Here is a 21703-nt window from a genome sequence, read left to right on the forward strand (position 1 = left end):
TGTTTCCATTCTTCTTAATGTCCTTCCTCCGGCTCATCCTACAGCTGGCACCTATACATTCTCAGGTTTGGCTCAAATGTCATCTCTCCAGAATGTTTTCTGAGTAATTATAATCTGTGATAATATAATTTAGATAGTCATTTGTTTATTACCTTTCTTTCTGTAAGCTCCATGAGACCATAAGCATTGCTCTTGATTTTCTCCACTAACTACCTAGTGCTCAATACTTTTGTGGCACATAGCAGATGTTAAAAAATATTTATTGAATTAGCAAGTAAGATAGTGTTGTGCCAAACAATTAACAGATTAATGTGATTCCTATAAAAACCCCAATGGCATTTATTACAGTAATAGAAAAAAACAAACCTAAAATTCATATGGAACCATAAAACACCGTAAACAGCCAAGGCATTCCTGAGAAAGAAGAACAAAGCAGGAGGCATCACACTTCCTGATTTCAAAATATATTATAAAGACAAAGTCATTAAAACAGTACGATAACTGGCATAAAGATAGGCAAATAGACTAATGGAACAGAATGTAAGCCCATAAATAAACTCACACACATATGGTCAACTGGTCTCTGGCAAGGATGCCAAGAACACACAATATGGAAAGGATAGTCTCTTCAACAAATGATGCTGGGAAAACTGGATATTCACATGAAAAAGAACAAAAGTGGACCCTTATCTTACACCATATACAAAAATCAACTCAAAATAGATTTAAGATTTAAATTAAAAACTGAAACCGTAAAACTCCTACAAGAAAACATATAGGAAAATCTTCAAAAGATTGGTCCTGAAATGATTTCTTGGAGAGACATAAAAAGCATAGGCAACAAAAGTAAAATAGACAAAAGTCTATTTTAACATAAACCACATTTACTTTTGGTTTATGCTGTGCAAAGTTTATGCACAGCAAAGGAAACAACTAACAGAGTGAAATAGTAACCTACAGAATGGGAGAAAATATTTGCAAACCCCATATCTGATAAGTTAATATCTAAAAATATGTAAGGAACTCCTACAACTCAATAGCAAAAATAAATAAATAATCTGACTAAAAAATGGGCAAAGGACTCTTCATTTCTCCAAAGAACACGTACAAATGAACAATAGGTACATGAAAAGATGCTTAACATCACCATTTATGAGAAAAATGCATATCAAAACCACGAGATATCACCTCACTCTTTGGATGGCTATTAAAAAAAAATCAAAAAAAGTACTGGTGAGGATATGGAGAAAATGAAACCCACCACCATTGGTGGGAATGCAAAATGTTGCAGCTACTAGGGAAAACAGTACGGAGGTTCCTCAAAAAAATAAAAAATAGAACTACCATATGATCCAGCAATCCCACTTCTGGGTAAATATCCAAAATATTTGAATTCAGGATCTCAAAGAGATATCTGTATTCTCATATTCATTGCAGCATCATTCACAGTAACCAAGATAGGGAAACAAACTAAACGTGTCCATCAATGAATAAATAAAGTGTGGTATATACATACAAGGGAATATTATCCAGCCTTTAAAAAAAAAAAAAAAAAAAAGGAAATCCTGCCATATGTGACAACATGAAAGAATCTGGAGAGTATTAGGCTAAGTGAAACAAGCTAACCACAGAAGGACAAATACTGCATGATCCCAATCATATGAGGTATCTAATATAGTCAAAATCATAGAAGCAGAGAACAGAATGATGGGTGCCCAGAGCTGTAGGGAGGCGGAAATGGGGAGTTGCTGCCCACCAAGCATAAAGTTTCAGTTATGCAAGACCTAATTTCTAGAGATCTACTCTACAACATTGTGCCTGTAGTTAATACTCTATCATACACTTAAAAATTTGTTAAGAGGATAGATCTCATATTGTGTGTCCTTATCACAATTATTTTTAAAAGAAACAAAAAAAGACAGTATCATGTCAGCAATCTAGGGTTATAGGACAAAAGAACACCCTTTTGAAGTCTTAGAAATAAACAAAACACTTGTTTTATAACTAATGTAGTCACTTTCCCCATTTTGTGCAAAACCAAATCAAACAAAAAAACCCAATAATTATTTTCTCAACATGATTTCCACTTCACAATTGAAATAAATCCAAACCATATTACAAATTTTGTTTGCATGTTTACATTTAGAAACATTTAATTTCTTCCTTGTTAAAATAATAGATCATCTGTAACAAACCATATGCTGCTGCAGTTTTCTGTATTCATCTAGAATAGAACATGGTCTCTCTCGTTTGCAGTTTCTAGAAAAAGTTTCTAGCAACTGTTTTGGGAGACAATTCTACCCTCTCAATCTTCCAGCCCTAGGTAACCATTAATCTACTTTCTGTCTCTTCAGATTTACCTATTGTGGACATTTCCTATAAATGGAATCATATATATATAGATATCTATATATATATATATGGTCTTTTGTAACTGGCTTCTTTCACTTAGCATAAAGTTTTTAAGGTTCATTCATGCTGTAGCATGTATCAGTACCTCATTACTTTTTATTACTGAGTATTTTACTGTATGAATATATCCATTTGCTTTCTTTATTCATCAGCTGATGGGCATTTGGGTTGCTTCCACATTTTGGCTATCATGAATATAGTCATGCGTCACTTAATGAAGGAGATATGTTCTAAGAAAAGTGTCGTTAGGCGATTTTTGTCATTGTCTGAACATCATAGAGATGTACTTTCACAAACCTAGATGGTATAGCCTACTAAACGTGTAGGCTATATGCCACTAATCTTATGGGACCACCATCATATATGTGGTCCATCATTGACTGAAACTTCATTATGTGGTTCCTGACCATAATGTTCTCTGAACACCAATATATACTCTCTAGTTGCTACACCATCTCATATTCATTCTTTCAGTTATTCAAACTCCGTTAGTTTACTTGTGACACAGGGATAATAAAACATATTCTCAAAGGGTTGCTCTCTGAAGACCAAGAAAGCTAATTTATAAGAAAGTTGTTTGTATACTAGAAATTACAATGAATATAGGATACATTTTGTCTTTTAATATTATTTCCTCATCTCATCTTTGCCAGGTACCAACAACTAATTCCTTATGCCAATTTTCACCAGTCAAAGTATGTTTAAGAAGTCAAGTCTTTGTTTCATTGTGAGAATGCTAGTAAAGAAAAAAAAAGGAAAGAGGAAATGAGTCAGGATGGGCAGCAAAAGACCCCTAATTGCTAAAGCAATCCTGAGAAAAAAGAACAAAGCTGGAAGCATCACAATCCCTGACTTCAAAACATACCACAAAGCTACAGTAATGAAAACAGCATGGTACTGGTGCAAAAACAGGTGCACAGATCAATGGAACAGAACTGAAAGCCCAAAAATAAAACCACACATCTATGGACAGTTAATCTTCAACAAAGAAGCTGAGGGCATACCATGGAGAAAAGAAAGTCTTTTCAACAAATGGTGCTGGGAAAACTGGAAAGCCACATGTAAAAGAATGAAAATTGACCATTCTTTTTCACCATTCACAAAAGTGAACTCTAAATGGATCAAAGACCTAAAGGTGACACCTGAAACCATAAGGCTTCCAGAGGAAAATTTAGGCAGTACACTCTTTGACATCAGTATTAAAAGCATCTTTTCGGACACCATGTCTTCTCAGAGAAGGGAAACAATAGAAAGAATAAACAAATGGGACCTCATCAAACTAAAGAGCTTCTTCAAGGCAAGGGAAAACAGGATTGAAACAAAAAATAACAACCCACTAATTGGGAAAAAATATTTGCAAGTCATACATCCGACAAAGGGTCAATCTCCATAATATATAAAGAACTCACACAACTCAACAACAAAAAATCAAACAACCCGATCAAAAAATGGGCAGGAGACATGAACAGACATTTCTCCAAAGAAGATATACGGATGGCCAATAGGCACATGAAAAGATGTTCATCATCACTGATCATCAGGGAAATGCAAATCAAAACTACACTAAGATATCACCTTATACCCATTAGAATGGCAAAAATAACCAAAACAAAAAGTAAGAAGTGTTGGAGAGGTTGTGGAGAAAAAGGATCCTTCATAAACTGCTGGTGGGAGTGCAAACTGGTGCAGCCACTATGGAAAACAGTACGGAGATTTCTCAAAAAATTAAAAATAGAAATACCATATGACCCAGCCATCCCACTACTGGGTATCTATCTGGAGAACTTGAAGTCAGCAATTCCAAAAGTCTCATGCACCCCTATGTTCATTGCAGCATTATTTACAATAGCCAAGACATGGAAGCAACCTAAGCGCCCATCAACCGATGATTGGATAAAGAAGATATGGTGTATATATATATATATATATATATATATATATATATATACACACATACATACACACACACACACACACACACACATATATATACAAGGGAATATTACTCAGCCATAAGAAAGAATAAAATCGACCCATTCATAACAAAATGGATGGAGCTTGAGGGAATTATGTTAAGTGAAATAAGCCAGATAGAGAAGGATAATCTCTGTATGACTCCACTCATATGAGGAATTTAAATATGTAGACAAAGAGAAAAGATTAGTGGCTACCAGGGGAAAGAGGGGGGTGGGCACAAAAGGTGAAGGGGTGCACCTACAACACGACTGACAAACAATAATGTACAACTGAAATTTCACAAGATTGTAAACTATCACAAACTCAATAAAAAATAAGAGAGGATGGACTCCCAGGCCCTTGTGTTACCTCTTTGCTGAATACTTAATATGCACAAAGTTCCAGGTAGCAATACAAGAAATGAGATTTACTTCCTGGTGCTAGTTTGAGGGTACATCATACACATATAAAATTCTTTGAAAACAATTATTAACAAACTAAACTGCAGTATGATTTGATATGGTGATTTTTTATTTGCCATATATATGTGCATAATATATAAACATATATATAAGTATATAATATACAAAATTGCATATATAATTTATATATCATATAAAATGTATATTACATATAAATTCTATAAACAATTTATATAACACACATGCACAATATATAAATTATATATTCACATATAATTTGTATAATTTATAATTCATATATATAATCTATTTTTAATTAATGATTGTTAATTAATCAAGTTTTCCAAAAAAGTGAGTAAAATTGCCAGAGATGTTTCAGTAAATAAAGTGGAAGGGAGGAAACCTTATTTAGAGGTAAATGGAGTGAAAATGTCTGGCAGTTTTATGAACAATGAAAGATAAAGAGTAGACATAACAATATGGCTGGGTAGATTGACGGCCGTATGGATACAGAGTATATATTGTTATATATTGATATTGCAGTATCATAGTTGAATCTCAGTTATCACCAAACATCAATTCTGAACATCCTTTAAACAAACAGAAAAAATGTTGAACCTTAATAGGTCCATGTAAATTAAAATAATTTTCTAGTGAATAAGCTCTTTTGCCTACCAGTTATAGTATAACCATTAAAATGGACTTGATTTTAAGGGAGTTTTATGGATTTTATGACAAGAAAAATGCATTATTGTTAAATAGGTCAATGTTTATAAATTTAGGACATTCACAATCTCTTCCTCAATTGATTTTATAGAGGCCCAGCAACAAGTATATTGAAATCCACTAGAGGGAGCTGACATTATTGTAAAGTTGTATTACCTGGTGCCCTATCAAGAAAATAAACCCCTCAGCAAAAATGACTTTGAAGTAAAAGGAAAAAATATGCTTTTATCTTTGGCTTTATTAAGTTCATTCCATGAAAAATTAAAAACTAGGAAAATGGAGAAAGCTTCACGCATATCACTATACTGATTCTAGAAATGTTATTATGTGGTAAATTCTTTGGATATTTACAAAGAAAAGCAATTAAAAATGTGTTTTCCGAATAGTTAACATTTTAGTAGAAAACAAACATATATTCTTGCTTCTCATAACAAGTTTGGGGAAGACATTTTTAAAAAAACATTTTTATCTTAATACCTTAAAATCCGATTTTACTCTGTAATCCTTTGTGTGTACATATATACATATGTCTGTATGTGCATGTTGAACCCCAAAGTCATTTGCTAATGCTTAAAAGTGTTAATAAACCTGTCTCTGTCAAAGCAATTTTTCTCTTAAAAAGTAAGCTTATGAGTAGGGATATTTTGGACCAGATACTATGTATTAATATCATAAGAGCAAATTGCTGAGAGAGAGAAAAACATCTAAAAAAATTTGTTGTTCATATGGCAGGCATTTGCATAATTGTTCCACTCTTATATTTTATCATTAAATGAGAAAAACAGGATATTGCATAATTCTGGTGATCCAATAGTAAAATGCAGCCAAAAGCATAATTTGTCCTTTGCTGAGTTTCAGTTGCCACATGTATGCTACAGCTATAATAATCTTCATATGAATTGATGGAAGTATTGGTAAGATGCCTAGCTAAATATCCGTAGACATACAGCAAACAGGATTTATTCAAAACCCACTAACAAGGCTTCAACCCCTCTTTTCTTTCTTTCAATGTTCAAAACATTTGATTGTAAAATTTGCAACCCACCAAAGAGAAGTCATGCCCATATTAAACATATGCTTTATTTTTTCCTCATAGTCATGAAATTATTAAGGGGGGAGAAGAAATGAAAATATAACATACACGTTTTCCAACAGCAGTATTTCATTACTTGTTACTACAGGTTGCAGAGAGGGTGGTTTCTTTGACAAAAATTATTCTTTCACGCTAGTATTTTCTCTTTTTCCCATAAATAACTAATTTGGAAAATATCAAGTTAGTCATTTTAAGTATTTTTACTTACTTGTCTGTAGTTCTTTCTCTCTGGCCTGCACATCAGCAAAGACTTGGTTAAAATGATTTGTAAAGGCCACAAAGTCTGCATCCAGGAACATTGGCCCTTGTCCTTTCTCTTTCAGGGCTATGCTTTGAATTTTTAATCGCTCGATTTGAGGCTGAAGAGCTGACAGCCGACTGACTTCATCCTGTACCATAATTTGAAGTATTAAAATAAGTAACATTTTTATTTTGCATACATTATGTTTTTGTTCAACGAAGGTGTTAAAAGGCAGTGATGCAAGCTTAGCTTAATGCCCTTATAAAAAAATTGATAAGAAACATCCATGACAGTTCAGGCAAGCCTCGAGCACAGGTCATCAATTTAAGAATACCTTGGCTCTTTGTTCAACAAATATCATCATATATAACTGTCTTTAAATTTCAAAATGACATCATTGAGAGTATTAATGGGCGTGAATGTGTACAGTTGAAAAGTACAAGGAATGACCTTATATCCTTTCCATAAATCAAACATGGATGTTCCTCTGCATCTCTCTTAACTCAAAGCTGTGTGCTTTTGCTTCAAATTCTAAGCTCATTCAGTGAACAATATTCTTTCTTTAAATTCATTTGTGTAGAATACAAATTATATATATACATACATGGTACATTAAATTACCAATATGTCTATATTACATAGACACATATATGTAATCTATGTATTATTTATGTACATACACATATTTATGTCTGGAATTATCTAACTTTTGTATAGTCTCATTATTTCTCCTGAGTGAACAGGCAATTGCCATTGTTTTCATTAGAGTGACTGTTGGCTCTGTTCCTCTCTTGTTGTACTGGCATAATTGTTAATAGCACCTCCTTTCACTCTCAAGCATATCCTGGTTTGGATGTTCAAATCACATGGACACTCTGCTATGCTGTCCGATATAGTAGTCACTAGTCACCTGTGGCTACTGAGCACCTGAAATGTGGTTTGTCCAGATTTAGACATGCTGTCATTGTAAAACATGCAGTGAATTTTGAAGACTTAGTATGAAAATATACAAATATAAACCCTCATAGTTTTAAATATAGATTAAATCTTGAAATGATAATATTTTTGATATATCAGGTTAAAAAATGTATTATTGAAATTCATTTACCTCTTTCTTTTTCCTTTTTTAATGTCATTTGTAGAACATTTAGAATTACATATGTGGCTCAAGTTTGTGGCTGGCATTACATTTCTTTTGAAGAGTGCTGTTCTTGATATAAATGTTTTCATACTCTTTTCTTTCCAGTGAGGTGGTAATTCATATGTATCTGACACATAAATAATTTGAACTCAAACAGAAATTTCAAAATGCCCTTTCTTAAAGTATTATTACTATGGTTGCTTATTTATAATTCATACTTACGCTACCTTTAAAAAAAAAGTACTTCAGGATTGTTTACCATTTATAATGTAATAAAACAGGATAATTAAAATTTAAAAATTGAATCACAAGACAATTAGGAGGAGGGGAAAATTGAAAGAATTATATAGTAATTATGAACTAAATATAAATCTGAGCTTCCTGGAAATCACAGAAAAAAGTTTAAAAAAAAACGTTACGTTTGAATGCATGCATACTCTTTTGGAGAGAGTAACTTTGGTCTGAGGACTGAATAAGATGAACTTATCACACATATCCTTTTATAGTAGCAAGACCACCTAATGGGCAATGCTACTTGTGATGAGTTTTAGAGATTCAAAGATAATTTTCAGAGGAGTGTTGGTATGTGGTTATGACAGTAGGAGTTGATTCAGGTAGGTTAGTCTGACAATCAAATTCTCTCAGTAAGTGAAGATGAAAGACATTTAGATGAATGAGGAGGTGACCCACGTCTCCTATTCAAATATAAAACCTCTTAATCAAGTGCTAGAAGGTAAGTGCATATCTATGGATGAAGAATAAGACAAGAGGTAAAGGGTAATGCTCTGTGTTTTTGACTTTAGAACTATAGACTTGCACTTTGTGCACTAGGCTTGCAAATGGCAGCACTGACATCTGCTGGGAAACATTTAAGAAACTGGTTTACATTTGGCCAGATGGAGGGCCGTCAATCTTCCTGTTTAGGGGGCTATAGAAGGAGCCTACAGTATAGTAAAGTGTGTTCTGCAAAACAAAAGGGACTTTGAAACTAATAAAACATTTGGGCAAATGTTCAGTTGAGGCCTTAAACTTCTAAGAGTAAATCATAGGAGAGATGATTTTGACCTGAGATATTTAACATTTAAAAGATGTTAACAGTTACTCATTATTTCCATAAAAGGGCCTTAGTGTGGTTAGTCCTCCAGAGTAAGACATCTTACTTGGGCCTGCTTAGCCTTTAAAATTATATGTTTATCTGATGGACAAACTTTTGTATCTTTCTTGGGAAAGGGTCCATGGATTTCCTCCAACTTCCAAAGGGTTTTCTATCCCCCAACATATTATGAACCAGTTCTAGGAACCATTAGATTTTGAGCTAAATCTGAACTCTAATCTTAGAAAACATCCCCAAATAACAGAATGCATTGACAAACAAGATGGAATAATTTATTTACCTATCACTAATCATAGCCAAATGGTATAATTTTAACTCTTGTGTGAATGACATTGAGCTTATCCTGCTAAATATTTTACCTAAGGTGATTCATCAAACTAATAGAAACCAATGGGGCAGAGAGAAAGAGTAAGGGGAGACGAAGAGGGGTGGAATTGTGTTATCAGATTTCGGAATTTTGTGGCTGACTGCAGAAAAAATAAATAATTTCACTTAGCATGACTTCCCTAACCTCGAGAGAATATTTAAGATATACAAACTCCAGTGATCTCCATTTGTTCCTCAGATAGAGGCCAAGGTCCTAGCATGCCCCAAGAGTCTTGCTTGGTCTGCTATATGCCTGTCTTTTTGCCTTCATCTTTCATCTTGCACCCTCAACCCTCTATGCTCAGCATTCACATTGGCCTTCTTTCAGTTTCTTGGTTGTTATTGCTCCCTCTCACCACGTTCCTTCTGCCTAAAGCCTCTCACTCTGCAGTTCACTTAATTAATTTTGACTCATTCTTTAGCCTTAACTCAAATGTATCTGCCTCAAGGAAACTGTCCTTGGTGGCTGTGTCTTGGTTAGGTTTTCCCTGTTAGACATTCTCCCAGAACTCGGTACCTCTGTTTAAAGCATTTGTCCCAGCGGTAATTTTACATCTACTTACGTCATCATTTACTTAATGTCTCTCTCGCCTATTCCAAGTAAACACTATGAGTGCAGGGTCAATGAATGCTCACTGTAATAGTCCCAAAACCTAAGTGACCACTGCCCCACTGGGTCCTGAGGGTAGAACCACCACCTGAGCAGGACTGGAAGGCAGGCTATCAAGCCAAAAAGGATTGTTTTCTAGCCTTAAAATCCAGTGGAATTTGCCTTGCTAGATTTTGGACTTATATAGGGATCCATCACCACTTCCTTCTTACCTATTTTTCTTCCTTTTGGAATGGGAATGTCTATCCTATGGCCATCCCACCATCACATTTTGGAAGCACAAGTTATCTGATTTCACAGGTTCACAGCAGGAGAGGAATTTTGTCTCAGGATTAATCATACCTCAATCTCATCCATATCTGATTTAAATTATATTTAGATGAGACTTTGGACTTTAAAAGTTGATGCTGGAATAAGTTATGACTTTTGGACTTTAAGGGCTCACAGCATGTAAGAAGGACATGCGTGGCGGGAAGGATGTGAATGCTATTGACTGAATTGTGTCCCCCCAAAATTTGTATGTTGAAGCGCTAACCCATAATGTAACTATATTTGGTAATAGGGCTTTTAGGAAATAATTAAGGTTAAATGAGGTCATAAATGTGGGGTCCTTACCTGATAGGACTGGTGTCCTTAAAAGAAGAGAAAGAGATTTCTCTCTCTCCTTCTATGCACATGCACTGAGGAAAGGCCATTTGAGGACATGGTGAGAAGGCAGCTGTCTACAAGTCAGAAAGAGAGCTCTCACCAGGTGCCAAACTCTGCCAGACCTTGATCTTGGACTTTCCAGTCCTCAGAATCCTGAGAAATAAATTTCTGTTGTTTAAGCCACCCAGTCTATGGTACTTGTTATGGCAGCCCGAGCCAGATAATGCACTCAGCGTATCATTCTCGGCCATGTTAGAGACAGTGAGTATTTATTTTATGGATAAATGCATTTTGTAGATGTTATTATTACTTTCTAGATCTGAATCTCAAGAAACAGGTTAAGGTAATATCATCAGATTTTAGTTGCAAGAAATAATGTAAGTGGAATATTCCACAGATTCAGAAGAAAAAAGAAGTCATGGATTCTATTTTTTTAATAGCAAAATGTATCTAAATACACAAATTCCCTATATTTGCATAGTATTTGCATAATAGACTAAATGCCTTTATGTACTATAGTCTTTGTCCAAAAATATATTTCCTGGGTTCATTTACTTCCTGGTAAAGCTGTAGATCCAACATCTGAGAATCATCATCAAGTCCTTCAAATGTTTTTCCTTCCACAATAAGCTTTGAACTTGACATCACTTTCTGGGTTCAATACCACCTCCAAACCAGCCCTGTTACCACTCCATCTCTAGTCTCTTATTATTCAAATCATTCTTTTCAAAGTACGCAGATTAGCCCCCATTCATTGCTTTTTAGTCTACCATTAAGGTTCATCCCAGAAACCTTTTCGTCTATCCTCTAACCAATCCCCACTTCCCATGAAAAGTGTGTAGCTCATAGTAACTACACAAAAAGTTCAAGTTATTAAGATTATTATATATCTCTTGTTACACTTGCAGACAAACTTTTTCAATCTCTTTCTCAGGCCGTTTTGTGCCAGTTATATCTTGTTTTCCCCTTCAGATCCACTGTCCACCCTTCTTCCATTCTATAAAATGACATTTATAGACTGCAGCTCCTTGCCCTCTGTCTTCTGATTAAGTTTAGTCAGCGGGGAACCCTGTTCAGACTCTGGAGGCAGGAAAGCAGGGTGATTATTTTTCTTACTCCATTCCTGTCATGGCGCTTGGGCTGGCTCTTAAGGCTGCCTTTAAAACGGGCATCTGTCTCTCTCCTTCTGGGCCTCCATCACTTCTCTGTCCCTGATCCTTTCTGTCCTAAGAACGATAACAGATCTGATGCTGGGTTGCTGTACTACCCTTTGTGGTTCCTCTATACTCCAAGCACATTTATAAAATATTTTTGTAAAGAAACCTTCCTCAAATTATCCTAATTTGAGTAGACTGTCAGTTTTAAAGACTTTCCTCATATATCTGATTATATATTAGCTGCTTGTGTTTGTGTGGACTCGACTTTTTCAACATATGACTAGATTTTGTTCTTAGCACATTGGCTGCCATAAGAAAGAGCTCCAAATTATTGGCCACTTCTCAAATGATACATGTAGTTTCCATATTCCAAAACTGCCTCGCCATTTTGCAAACTGACAAAATCAGTTAGCCATATGTAACTACTCTAAATACTTTTGTTTTTTTTTTAGGATTCAGGCATCCATCTATTACCTTTTTAAACTGATTTTCTTTGCTTATATTTTGACCTTTACTATGTTTAACTAAATCCTCAGAAGGGAAATTTTATTAATAAATAATTTACTATTCTTCTGGAAATCGCCAAGAAATTCCTAATGATGATGCTCCAAATAGGAGGAAAGATTCTTACCTTACAAATTTTTAACTGGCTTTTAATTGCTGTTGGCTCTGATGTGGTGATGGGTTGGGTTTTCAACCAGTTTTCAGCAGTCGTTGTCATCTGCTCCAATTGTTGTAGCTGATTATAGAAAGTGATGATGTTGTTCTGATACTCCAGCCAGTTAAGTCTCTCACTTAGCAATTGGCAGAACTCACTCCACCGGCGGTTCAGTTGTTCTGAGGCTTGTTTGATGCTGTCGGCATTAACACCCTCTAGAAAGAAAGATTTTTTAAATATATCCACTGAAGCCACAGGCTGAAAGATATCCAAAAATGTCTAAATATCTAAAAGTGTCTCAAGTTTAAAAGTATTCATCATATGAATGATTTCAAACAAATCAGTTATTTAATGATGTAAAAGTACCAAGATGATTTCTCATTATTGATCGCAAATTCTTAGAGTAGTATCTTATCAAAGAATACGAATGTAATAAAGTAATAAATAAGGGCATATAGGATGTAGAAGAGTAGAATATATTTAAATAAAGACAAAAATGGTCAAAGCTCTGATGGGGGTGGAAGACTGATCATGGACAAATGACCTTATAGATGTTTCCAAATGAATGTTAAATATCATGTATATTATTAAAATGTTTCCTCCAAAACTAACTTACATTTTTTTTTAATGGTTTGGGAATTAGTTGAAATGCTATTATTTGGATTTTTTTTTTTTTTAAAGATTGGCAACCGTTGTTAGCTCAGGTGCCAATCTTTACTTTTTTGTGCTTTATCTCCCCAAATCCCCCCACCAGACCCCCGGGACATAGTTATATATCTTAGTTGCAGTTCCTTCTAGTTGTGTCATGTGGGACGCCACCTAAATGTGGCCTGACAAGCGGTGCCATGTCCGCGCCCAGGATCCAAACAGGTGAAACCCTGGGCCGCCGCAGTGGAGTGTGCAAACTTAACCACTCGGCCACGGGGCCGGCCCCTGGATTTTTTTTTTTTTTTTTTAAAGAAAAATAGTGGGGCCAGCCCCGTGGCCGAGTGGTTGTTTGCACACTCCACTCCAGTGGCCCAGGGTTCGGATCCTGGACGCGGAGGCGGCACCGCTCATCAGGCCACATTGAGGTGGCGGCCCATGTGCCACAACTAGAAGGACCACAATTAAAAAAATACACAACTAAATACTGGGGGCATTTGGGGAGAAAAAGCAGAAAAAAAAAGATTAACAACAGTTATTAGCTCAGGTGCCAATCAAAAAAAAAGAAAAGAAAAAAGTGAGTATTTATCAAAAATCAATAATTCTGTTTCTGCTATAGAAATCCAGAAATAAGCAAACTGCTAATGGGTCCAGCAAAGTGAAACAAGCACCAGGAAAAATAATCTAATACTAAAAAAGGTTTTCATAATATTTACATAGCATTTATAAATGTGGAAGTTGATGTGAAAGTTTTAAAATCACCTCTTGCAGTACTAAAGCAGAAAAAAAATCTATCAATGGAAAATGGAAACAAATATACATCGTTATCTTTAGCCTTCTGGAGAACCTACTACATTTTAGAGAATATGGTATGTCTTTTAATATATTGTATATTATCTAAATTTTATCATAATGTGAGATATACGACTAATGCCAATCCAACTATATATTATCCTATACATAGTATGAAAGTGTAGCAACATCATGCGATACTATGTGTTAAAATATTCACTCTCTAAAGTTAGTTCACAAAATTTAGATGTTCTTACACATACACACACAAACGCACACATAGTTTATATATTAAGTTCCTTACATTATATAAAGATATTAAATATGATATGCATTCTAAAGCACAGCTATGACAGCACTGATAACTTTCTTTTATTGTTGAAATACTAAATATTTGAATGTTCCTATTCCTACATATATCCACAGGGAACTCAAAGTGGATCATAAGCTCACTCTAAGATTCTTCCTCTAGATTAAAATATCTAAGGGATAAAGTGATTTAGTGAAGACCAAGTTGTCTAGGAGAAGCTGGTTTTACGAATGTTCATTTTACTCAACTTTCTGGTAGTATGATTTAGTTAATGGGCAACTAAGTTATTAAAAATCCGAAGACCATCTCTAGCAAACATAAGGCCTGTGGTTTTGCTAACTTGTATATGCCTGCCACTTCACTCTTTTTAACAACTAAAAAAGTATGGATTTGAATTCAATAACTATATTATTTTATCCTCTTTTACTTTCCTCTGCTCAGATATTCTTTTTGTCTTGTTGTAATTATGCTGTGCTGCCAAACCACATCTCTCAATTCATTTGAAACACAATTCTAACTTCACTAACTTCACAATTTGACACTACTCAGGATGACACTGGAGAAAACAAACTTTGGCAATATTATTGTCAACAATCTTTTCCACCTTCTTTAGCTGGTATATTTTTAAAGAAAAATAATTGAAAAAAATAAAGTGTAAAATGATAATATATATATGCGTGTCTCCGTATGTACAGCTATAAAAGGCAGCCTGTGGTTTGCAGGAGATAAATATTCATTTAATACCCTCCTACTAGTTAAGGAAGCAATTGGTCTTATTGACATTTACATGTGTTGTGTGATACACTGTTTGTGATAATTTGGTTTTGAGCAGTGACCAAGAATTGTACCAAAATATGTTTTGGGGGACGCCACTAAGTAACTGTAGTTGTAAAATGATCACGTTTGTTACAAAGTGTAAGAGAAGAATCCCAAACTGAGGTCACATAGGCACTCAGTCTGAGAAAAAATATTTCAATAAAATGCTAACATTGTTGCTGGAAATAATTTAAAAATACATAGGTAAGAAATTTTAAATGTTACTAATTCAAAAACATGTCATGGATCTAAATGATCAGATGCTTAGGGAAATATTTTCAGAAAATGTTACGTTAAACTCGAATAAACACTTAGAAGAATGAAGTCCATGGTAGCCCAAGTCCAAGATAGAAAGTAAGACATGCTAAAGTAAATTAAAGGTACTGATGGAGTGATGTTGGATTGAGTCTTATTTAACATTTGTCTAAATGATAAGAGAATACAGAGAAAAATATCTGTCTCTGAGAGAGGTCAACCATACAAAGACCTCCTAGCAGTTGGAAAAACAAAATTGTACGTTAATTTTCAATGTGAATAATATATATTAATTTAATCACCAAAATGTAAATCAAACTATAATGAAGTACCAATAGGTTCTGTGGTATCTACTAAATTCCTAGGGTAGAATTTAATAAATCCTTGCTGATCATTGCCCAAAACTGTCAGCTCAATATACTATGCCAAAAAAATGTCCAGAAGCTAAACAATACTGTAAAAGGAATTAAAATGAATGAGAAAGTGAATTCTGTACAAATCCACTATGAAATCTACAACACTCTCTACTTATTAGCATATTGATTTTTATAACTGAGTAAAGGCAATTAAAACACAATAATAGGTAAAAGAAGGATCTCCATATTAGGATATCTGGTGAAGGCGGGCAGAAGGGTATAGAAATCCACAGTTAAGAGCTCTGGTATTAGGCAGACTTGAGTTCAAATTTGACCCTCCACCCCTTTATTAGATGGGTGAACTGGGTTCAGTTATTTAATCTCATTGGGTCTCATTTTTATTATTCACGAAATGAAGATAACATAGAATTGACCTCATAGAATATATATGAGCATTCTGAGTTAACATGTGCGAAGTAGTTACACAAAGTCTGACATATAGCAGACAACTAATAAATATTAGTCAATGTTAACATAAAGAAATGAAGAAAAACAAGTAGGAAACAAGAAAAGAGACCAGATGTTTCAAATGTTGAAGTTGGGGGGGGGGGGAGTCTTCTTAATGACTGAAAGGGGTCATTTATGAAAAATTGATATTTTTAAAGTTACTGCTAATTTTATATAATATGACACTAGTATGGGATATAGAAAGTATGTGTATAAATTTTTTAATTATATCAACCAGTGATGAATTCATAAGAGTTTATCAGGGAATCTTGGAATATTTGGTCATACATCTATAATCATTTGAAATTAAAGTTATAAAGGATAACCAAGTCAAAAAGTAAAAACAGGGGCCAGCCCAGTGGCACAGCAGTTAAGTGCACACATTCTGCTTGGGCAGCCTGGGGTTTGCTGGTTCAGATCCCAGGTGCAGACATGGCACAGCTTGGCATGCCATGCTGTGGTAGGTGTCCCACATATAAAAAGTAGAGGAAGATGGGCACGGATGTTAGCTCAGGGCCAGTCTTCCTCAGCAAAAAAAAGAGGAGGATCGGCAGCAGATGTTAGCTCAGGGCTAATCTTCCTCAAAAAAACCCAAAACAAACAGAAAAGTAAAAACAGAAATTTCTAGATGTCACTGGAAAAGATTTAACGTTGACCACAGAGAATTAGACATCTTATTGTGAAGGATTTATATGTAAATATTGTATTAATTCATGTGTGAGTATGCTTCCTGCTCAACTAGAGTATAACCTATCCTTCTACACTATAAACTCCTCTAAGAAAAATGTCTCCACTGACAGTATCAGATAGAGTTCTCAGCTTTGAGTAAGTACGGAATAAATACACTGTACTTGTGAACTCACCCAACACCAAATCAATAACTTACTTCATACGAATATGAACACTAGGGGAGCAACACCCACAGATGCAAAATTCTAAACAAACACATGCACCATCTCACTTGCTTCAAGTTTGCTTTAAAATACTTGGGGGAGGGATTGAAAGCATTGTCACATGTCACATTACTTAATGTATATCTCTTAAATCAAAATTAGAAATACCATTACTTCACCTTCATGAATGAATTGGCCATCTATTACTCAGTATTACTCATGATACTATGAGCAAGTCCTTAAAACTTTTGTAGGATAAATAAGGGCACTAAGCATTTCCCAAGCGAATACTCACATATGAATAATTTTACTATTATATATGATTGTTTCATGTGTATTTCATAGAATTACGTTCCTTAACTGAAAACTGTAACTTTTATAATAGTTTGTAAGTGTAAATATCTGCAAAGTTTTAAGTATCAATCATTTGAGCATCTGCTTTTCTAATTTTTTGTTAGCTACTTAAGAATATAAACACTAACTCACCAGGCATTATGAGCAATACTTACAGAGACCATTTTGTAGTAGCACATTAGAATCTCAGGGATAACGGATCATAATCCATTCACATCTCATATTCTAAACAACCCCTGAAATAGTCTATGAATAAATATATTGCACCCAGAGGAAATGGATCATTACTTGAAGTGCATCCATTAATTTTATTACTTGTGTACAGTGTATAACAGACTGTTAGAATAATTTTAATTGTGCACCACCTTCCATGCAAGTACTTCAGAACTGCCACTTAAAGTGAAGTATTCCTCATCAAGTATATTCATCATTAGCTGTGAAGCCAGAGTAGAATAAATGCAAAACCTGTGTTTTTAGAGCCCTTGAATTAGAAGAATATTTGGAATGAAAATTTAAAATAAACTTGCTAAGAAATAGTCTCCTATTTTTGCTGCACATTAAGTGAGGGTCATTATAAGTCCATTTACCATTCAACATAACAGCCTAAAATGTAAGAGAAATTTACTCAGAGTCCATGAAAATAAGGTCTGAGTATTGTAGACTCTGTAGAAACTGTGGGTTTCTTTGATCACATTAACTTTTATACAAATGCTATGCCATGTCTTTTTAAAATAATAGCTTTTAAAAATTAATGTATTTATGCAAAATTCACACCCCTAGTGAATATAACACATAGAAAAAACGAAAAAAGAACTATGTTAGTGAATCTATTTCTAAACATTATTGAATTAAAAGAGAAAAAAGTCAGACTCCCACTCATATTTGTTCTTGTGACTAATTTTCCGCAACAACAGTGACCACTATAATCTCCCTTTACACATACACACAAGCATAGTCTCTTCCTTTGGAGATCAGAGCTAAACAAAAACGTGTCTGTCAATTAACAACATTTATTGAGTGTGAACTGTGTGTAGACAATAATCCCAAGTGTCATGTGGAGAAACAGGAGACATAAATCAAATTGCCCAGAACTTAGGAAAGAGTAACAGAAAGAGGAAATGGGTGCAACTGTAGAAAGCTACTCATTCATAATGGAGGGACTGGACTACTGCAAATAGTACGATTTCTACACCCCATTGGTATACAGACCAGTTGCAAAATCTCTTCCCATTAAAATACATAATTAGAAGAATTTTTGCCACAGAAAATCCTTCACAATGTCATGAAAAGAGGATCATGAGAAGTTTGGCTTTGAGATGAGCCAAAGCGACTATAATCCCTGCCCCTGCCCATCTGACAATATTTTGTTGCCCAAATTCAATTGATATCATTCATGTGGAAGTACTTAACAAGCTATAAGCCAAAATACTAAAAATACAGTTCCATAGTTGTTAATATAGATAAGAGGAGCCCTCGTCTGTGTTATCAGTCTGTGCTATTTAATTACGATCCTTAGCAGACTTACTATTAGGTATCACCTTAAACACTATAATCTAACACTCAGGGGATGATGGTTTTGAGACGTTCCTTTAGTCTAATATACTAATAATTACTACTTTTATTTAAACATTTCCTTAATGACTGTCTTCGGGCTCTTAATTAACACACAGAAAACTACAATTAGAAACTGAAAGGGAAGTACAATTTGATGTAGAAAATATCGCTAACCCTATTCGATAATTACATTATATGATCTCCTCTGGAAATTGTGGCAAAACTATTTTACGGCTTAAAGAAGGGGAAATTGAGCTATGTTTATAGATGTTTGCAAACGAATGTTTTAATATAACTATTTTTTTGGTAATTTCAATATTAATAAAGGAAAACAATTCATCTAAACAAGATATTTTTTGTTATATCTGAGTGATCAGGAAACAAATATCGATGCAAGAACACTATTTTACAAAAAGGACTAAGAACGAAGTCTAATCCCAAATAGATAAAAACGAAGTATGCTTGTGTTTAGGTATAAAAATGTTCTAGATTGACCTGAGATCCCATATTCTCACACATACAATGAAAAGGTTTTGCTTTGTACTAAGTAGATCAGTTAAAAAAACTGTTCAACATAAAATCTTGGAAAATCAGGATTCATTAATAAGCAATAGTATGTATGTAGTAGCAAGATTCTTTACCATATTTAGTTGCTAAAATTTTAATTATTTTATACCATTTTGTGCTTAAAGAAATATAAAAATAAACCTCAAAGAAGGCTATATCGTATCCTCTTTAAAAAATTAAAGTAAAAATTTGAAAATTCTCATATTCAGTAGAACCCAGCTATAGGAAACACAATTAGATCACTGGGTACACCCAATCTAGTCTCCCACTTACTCTCATTAAAGTTCTAGAAAGTTAACAATTTCTTAAGACGAAGACTATGATAATATTATATATATATTGAGAGTAAGCGTCATAAAGATTATATCTGTGAAAAATTTCTGCAAGAAGAAGAGGTTCTCTGCACAACCCAACATTCTATCAAACTACTGCTGTCCATACTTTTCCAGTGATTTGAGGTTGACGTACGAATAGCAAATTAATTTAATGTTAGTTCAAAAAAATTAGTTACAAATAGAGAAATCAGTTAAAATTTATACCCAAATTTCATGTCAAAACCCCAGAAACACGATTTCTTCATTAGCACTCTCTGTCAGAAGCACTGTAGCCTCTCTTTTTAGTCTATTATGACCATGAAGATCGCTTGCACTTTTCCAAAAGAACTGGGACATCCATAAGGAAAATGTTCATGTATAGCTTTAAAATATGCAAATAATTTATGTAACTACCCTTTTGTTTAGAAAAATGTCCCAAATAAATTAATAAGAATCTCTTGCTGAATCTGCATATTCTTCAAATATGAATCATTACTGTGAAATTCACAATATAGTCAATATTAACTGTATTTCAATATTCTGCATACAACTCTTTACATTTGAAAATGTATAGCCAAAATGAAAATTATCTTCAATTGATTATAACTTCTATGTGACCCTGCAAAACTGAACACGAGTTAAAAGAAATAGTGTTCTCAGAACATACAATTGATTTTTAACAAAAGTTTGCAACATCAAATGAAGGTCCCTTCTACATTGGTAATCTCCGCACTTTTAACTCTTAAGACCCCATCCCACACTGTTTGTCAGCACCTTTCTTAAATTCCTTCTAGAAGTTACCATCAGGACTAACAGATTTTATTTTCTGCATTTCTTCAGCGGTGCTAAAAATTCACTCTTTCAGTAGATATTTAGAAATGGCCAAAAGTGATTTGGAAATATGTCTGATGTACCACTTTGGGTCAAAACTGATATAAAATATAAGTACTGCATTAAGGAATTATTTTGCATGTCTTAGAGTTTCATTCTGAAGGAAAATTTAAAAGACAAGTTCCAAAATCATTCTAGATATTTTTAAAAGTACCCTAATCTTATGGAAAATTATTTTAAGTAGAAAATTCAGTTTTCTATGTATGGATAATATATATATAGTTTATAAAATGCTCTCTTTAAAATATAACAGCTATACTTATGTTATTCTTCATACTTATTTTACATTGTGAATATATTAAATGTCACCACAGTAAAACATAAATAAAATTTACATATATTTGTATTAGTTGCATAATACTATAACATTATACAAGAATGATTTACCTTTATCTTAATTTTTGATATGTGGTAAAGATATGTGGGTAAAAGAAATAGACTTCACATGAGGCCCTAAATGATGTACCCTGATTCAGCTCTCACTTTCCTTTCTATAAATAAAAGGACAAGAGTGCATGTGTTTTATACGGTTATGAGTTTTATTATAACTGCATAGCCCAAACTTGAGAAAGGAAATTCTGGGCTTGTAAATTTAAGAGCTTTACTGGGATAACTGTTGAGAAACCTGATTTAGAGAAACCTTGATTTGTCTTTCAGCTTCCTGAGCTACACCAATAAACTCTGGTTTTGGGCTCTATGCTAGCGGAGCTACCATGAATTAGGGTTAGGGGTCCCCCTGACATACACCTGGAAAGGTCCTCCAGGCACTTACTGTGTATCTGACTTAACTCACAATTTGCACAATCACGTAAGATAAATATTATGCAATTTCTTCTGTGAAAGACAAAAAAAGGAAAAGAAATTAGAATCTTTGAGTCTACTTTTTAATAATTATGTAAATTATT

General features: G+C 34.0%; 1 protein-coding gene across 8 annotated transcripts in view; it reads right to left on the reverse strand.

The window, feature by feature from the left end:
• Positions 1–21703, reverse strand: part of DMD (dystrophin) — a 2262230-nt gene that overhangs the window by 1268276 nt on the left and 972251 nt on the right. For all 8 annotated transcript variants that reach the window (XM_023633802.2, XM_070257261.1, XM_070257256.1 and 5 more), the window contains 2 exons: positions 12518–12759; positions 6818–6998 (listed from right to left, as the gene is read on the reverse strand). In XM_023633802.2, coding sequence (XP_023489570.2) covers positions 6818–6998; positions 12518–12759 — 423 coding nt within the window. The remainder of the gene's footprint in view (positions 1–6817; positions 6999–12517; positions 12760–21703) is intronic.

Source organism: Equus caballus, chromosome X (assembly GCF_041296265.1).
Source record: "Equus caballus isolate H_3958 breed thoroughbred chromosome X, TB-T2T, whole genome shotgun sequence".
NCBI lineage: Eukaryota > Metazoa > Chordata > Mammalia > Perissodactyla > Equidae > Equus > Equus caballus.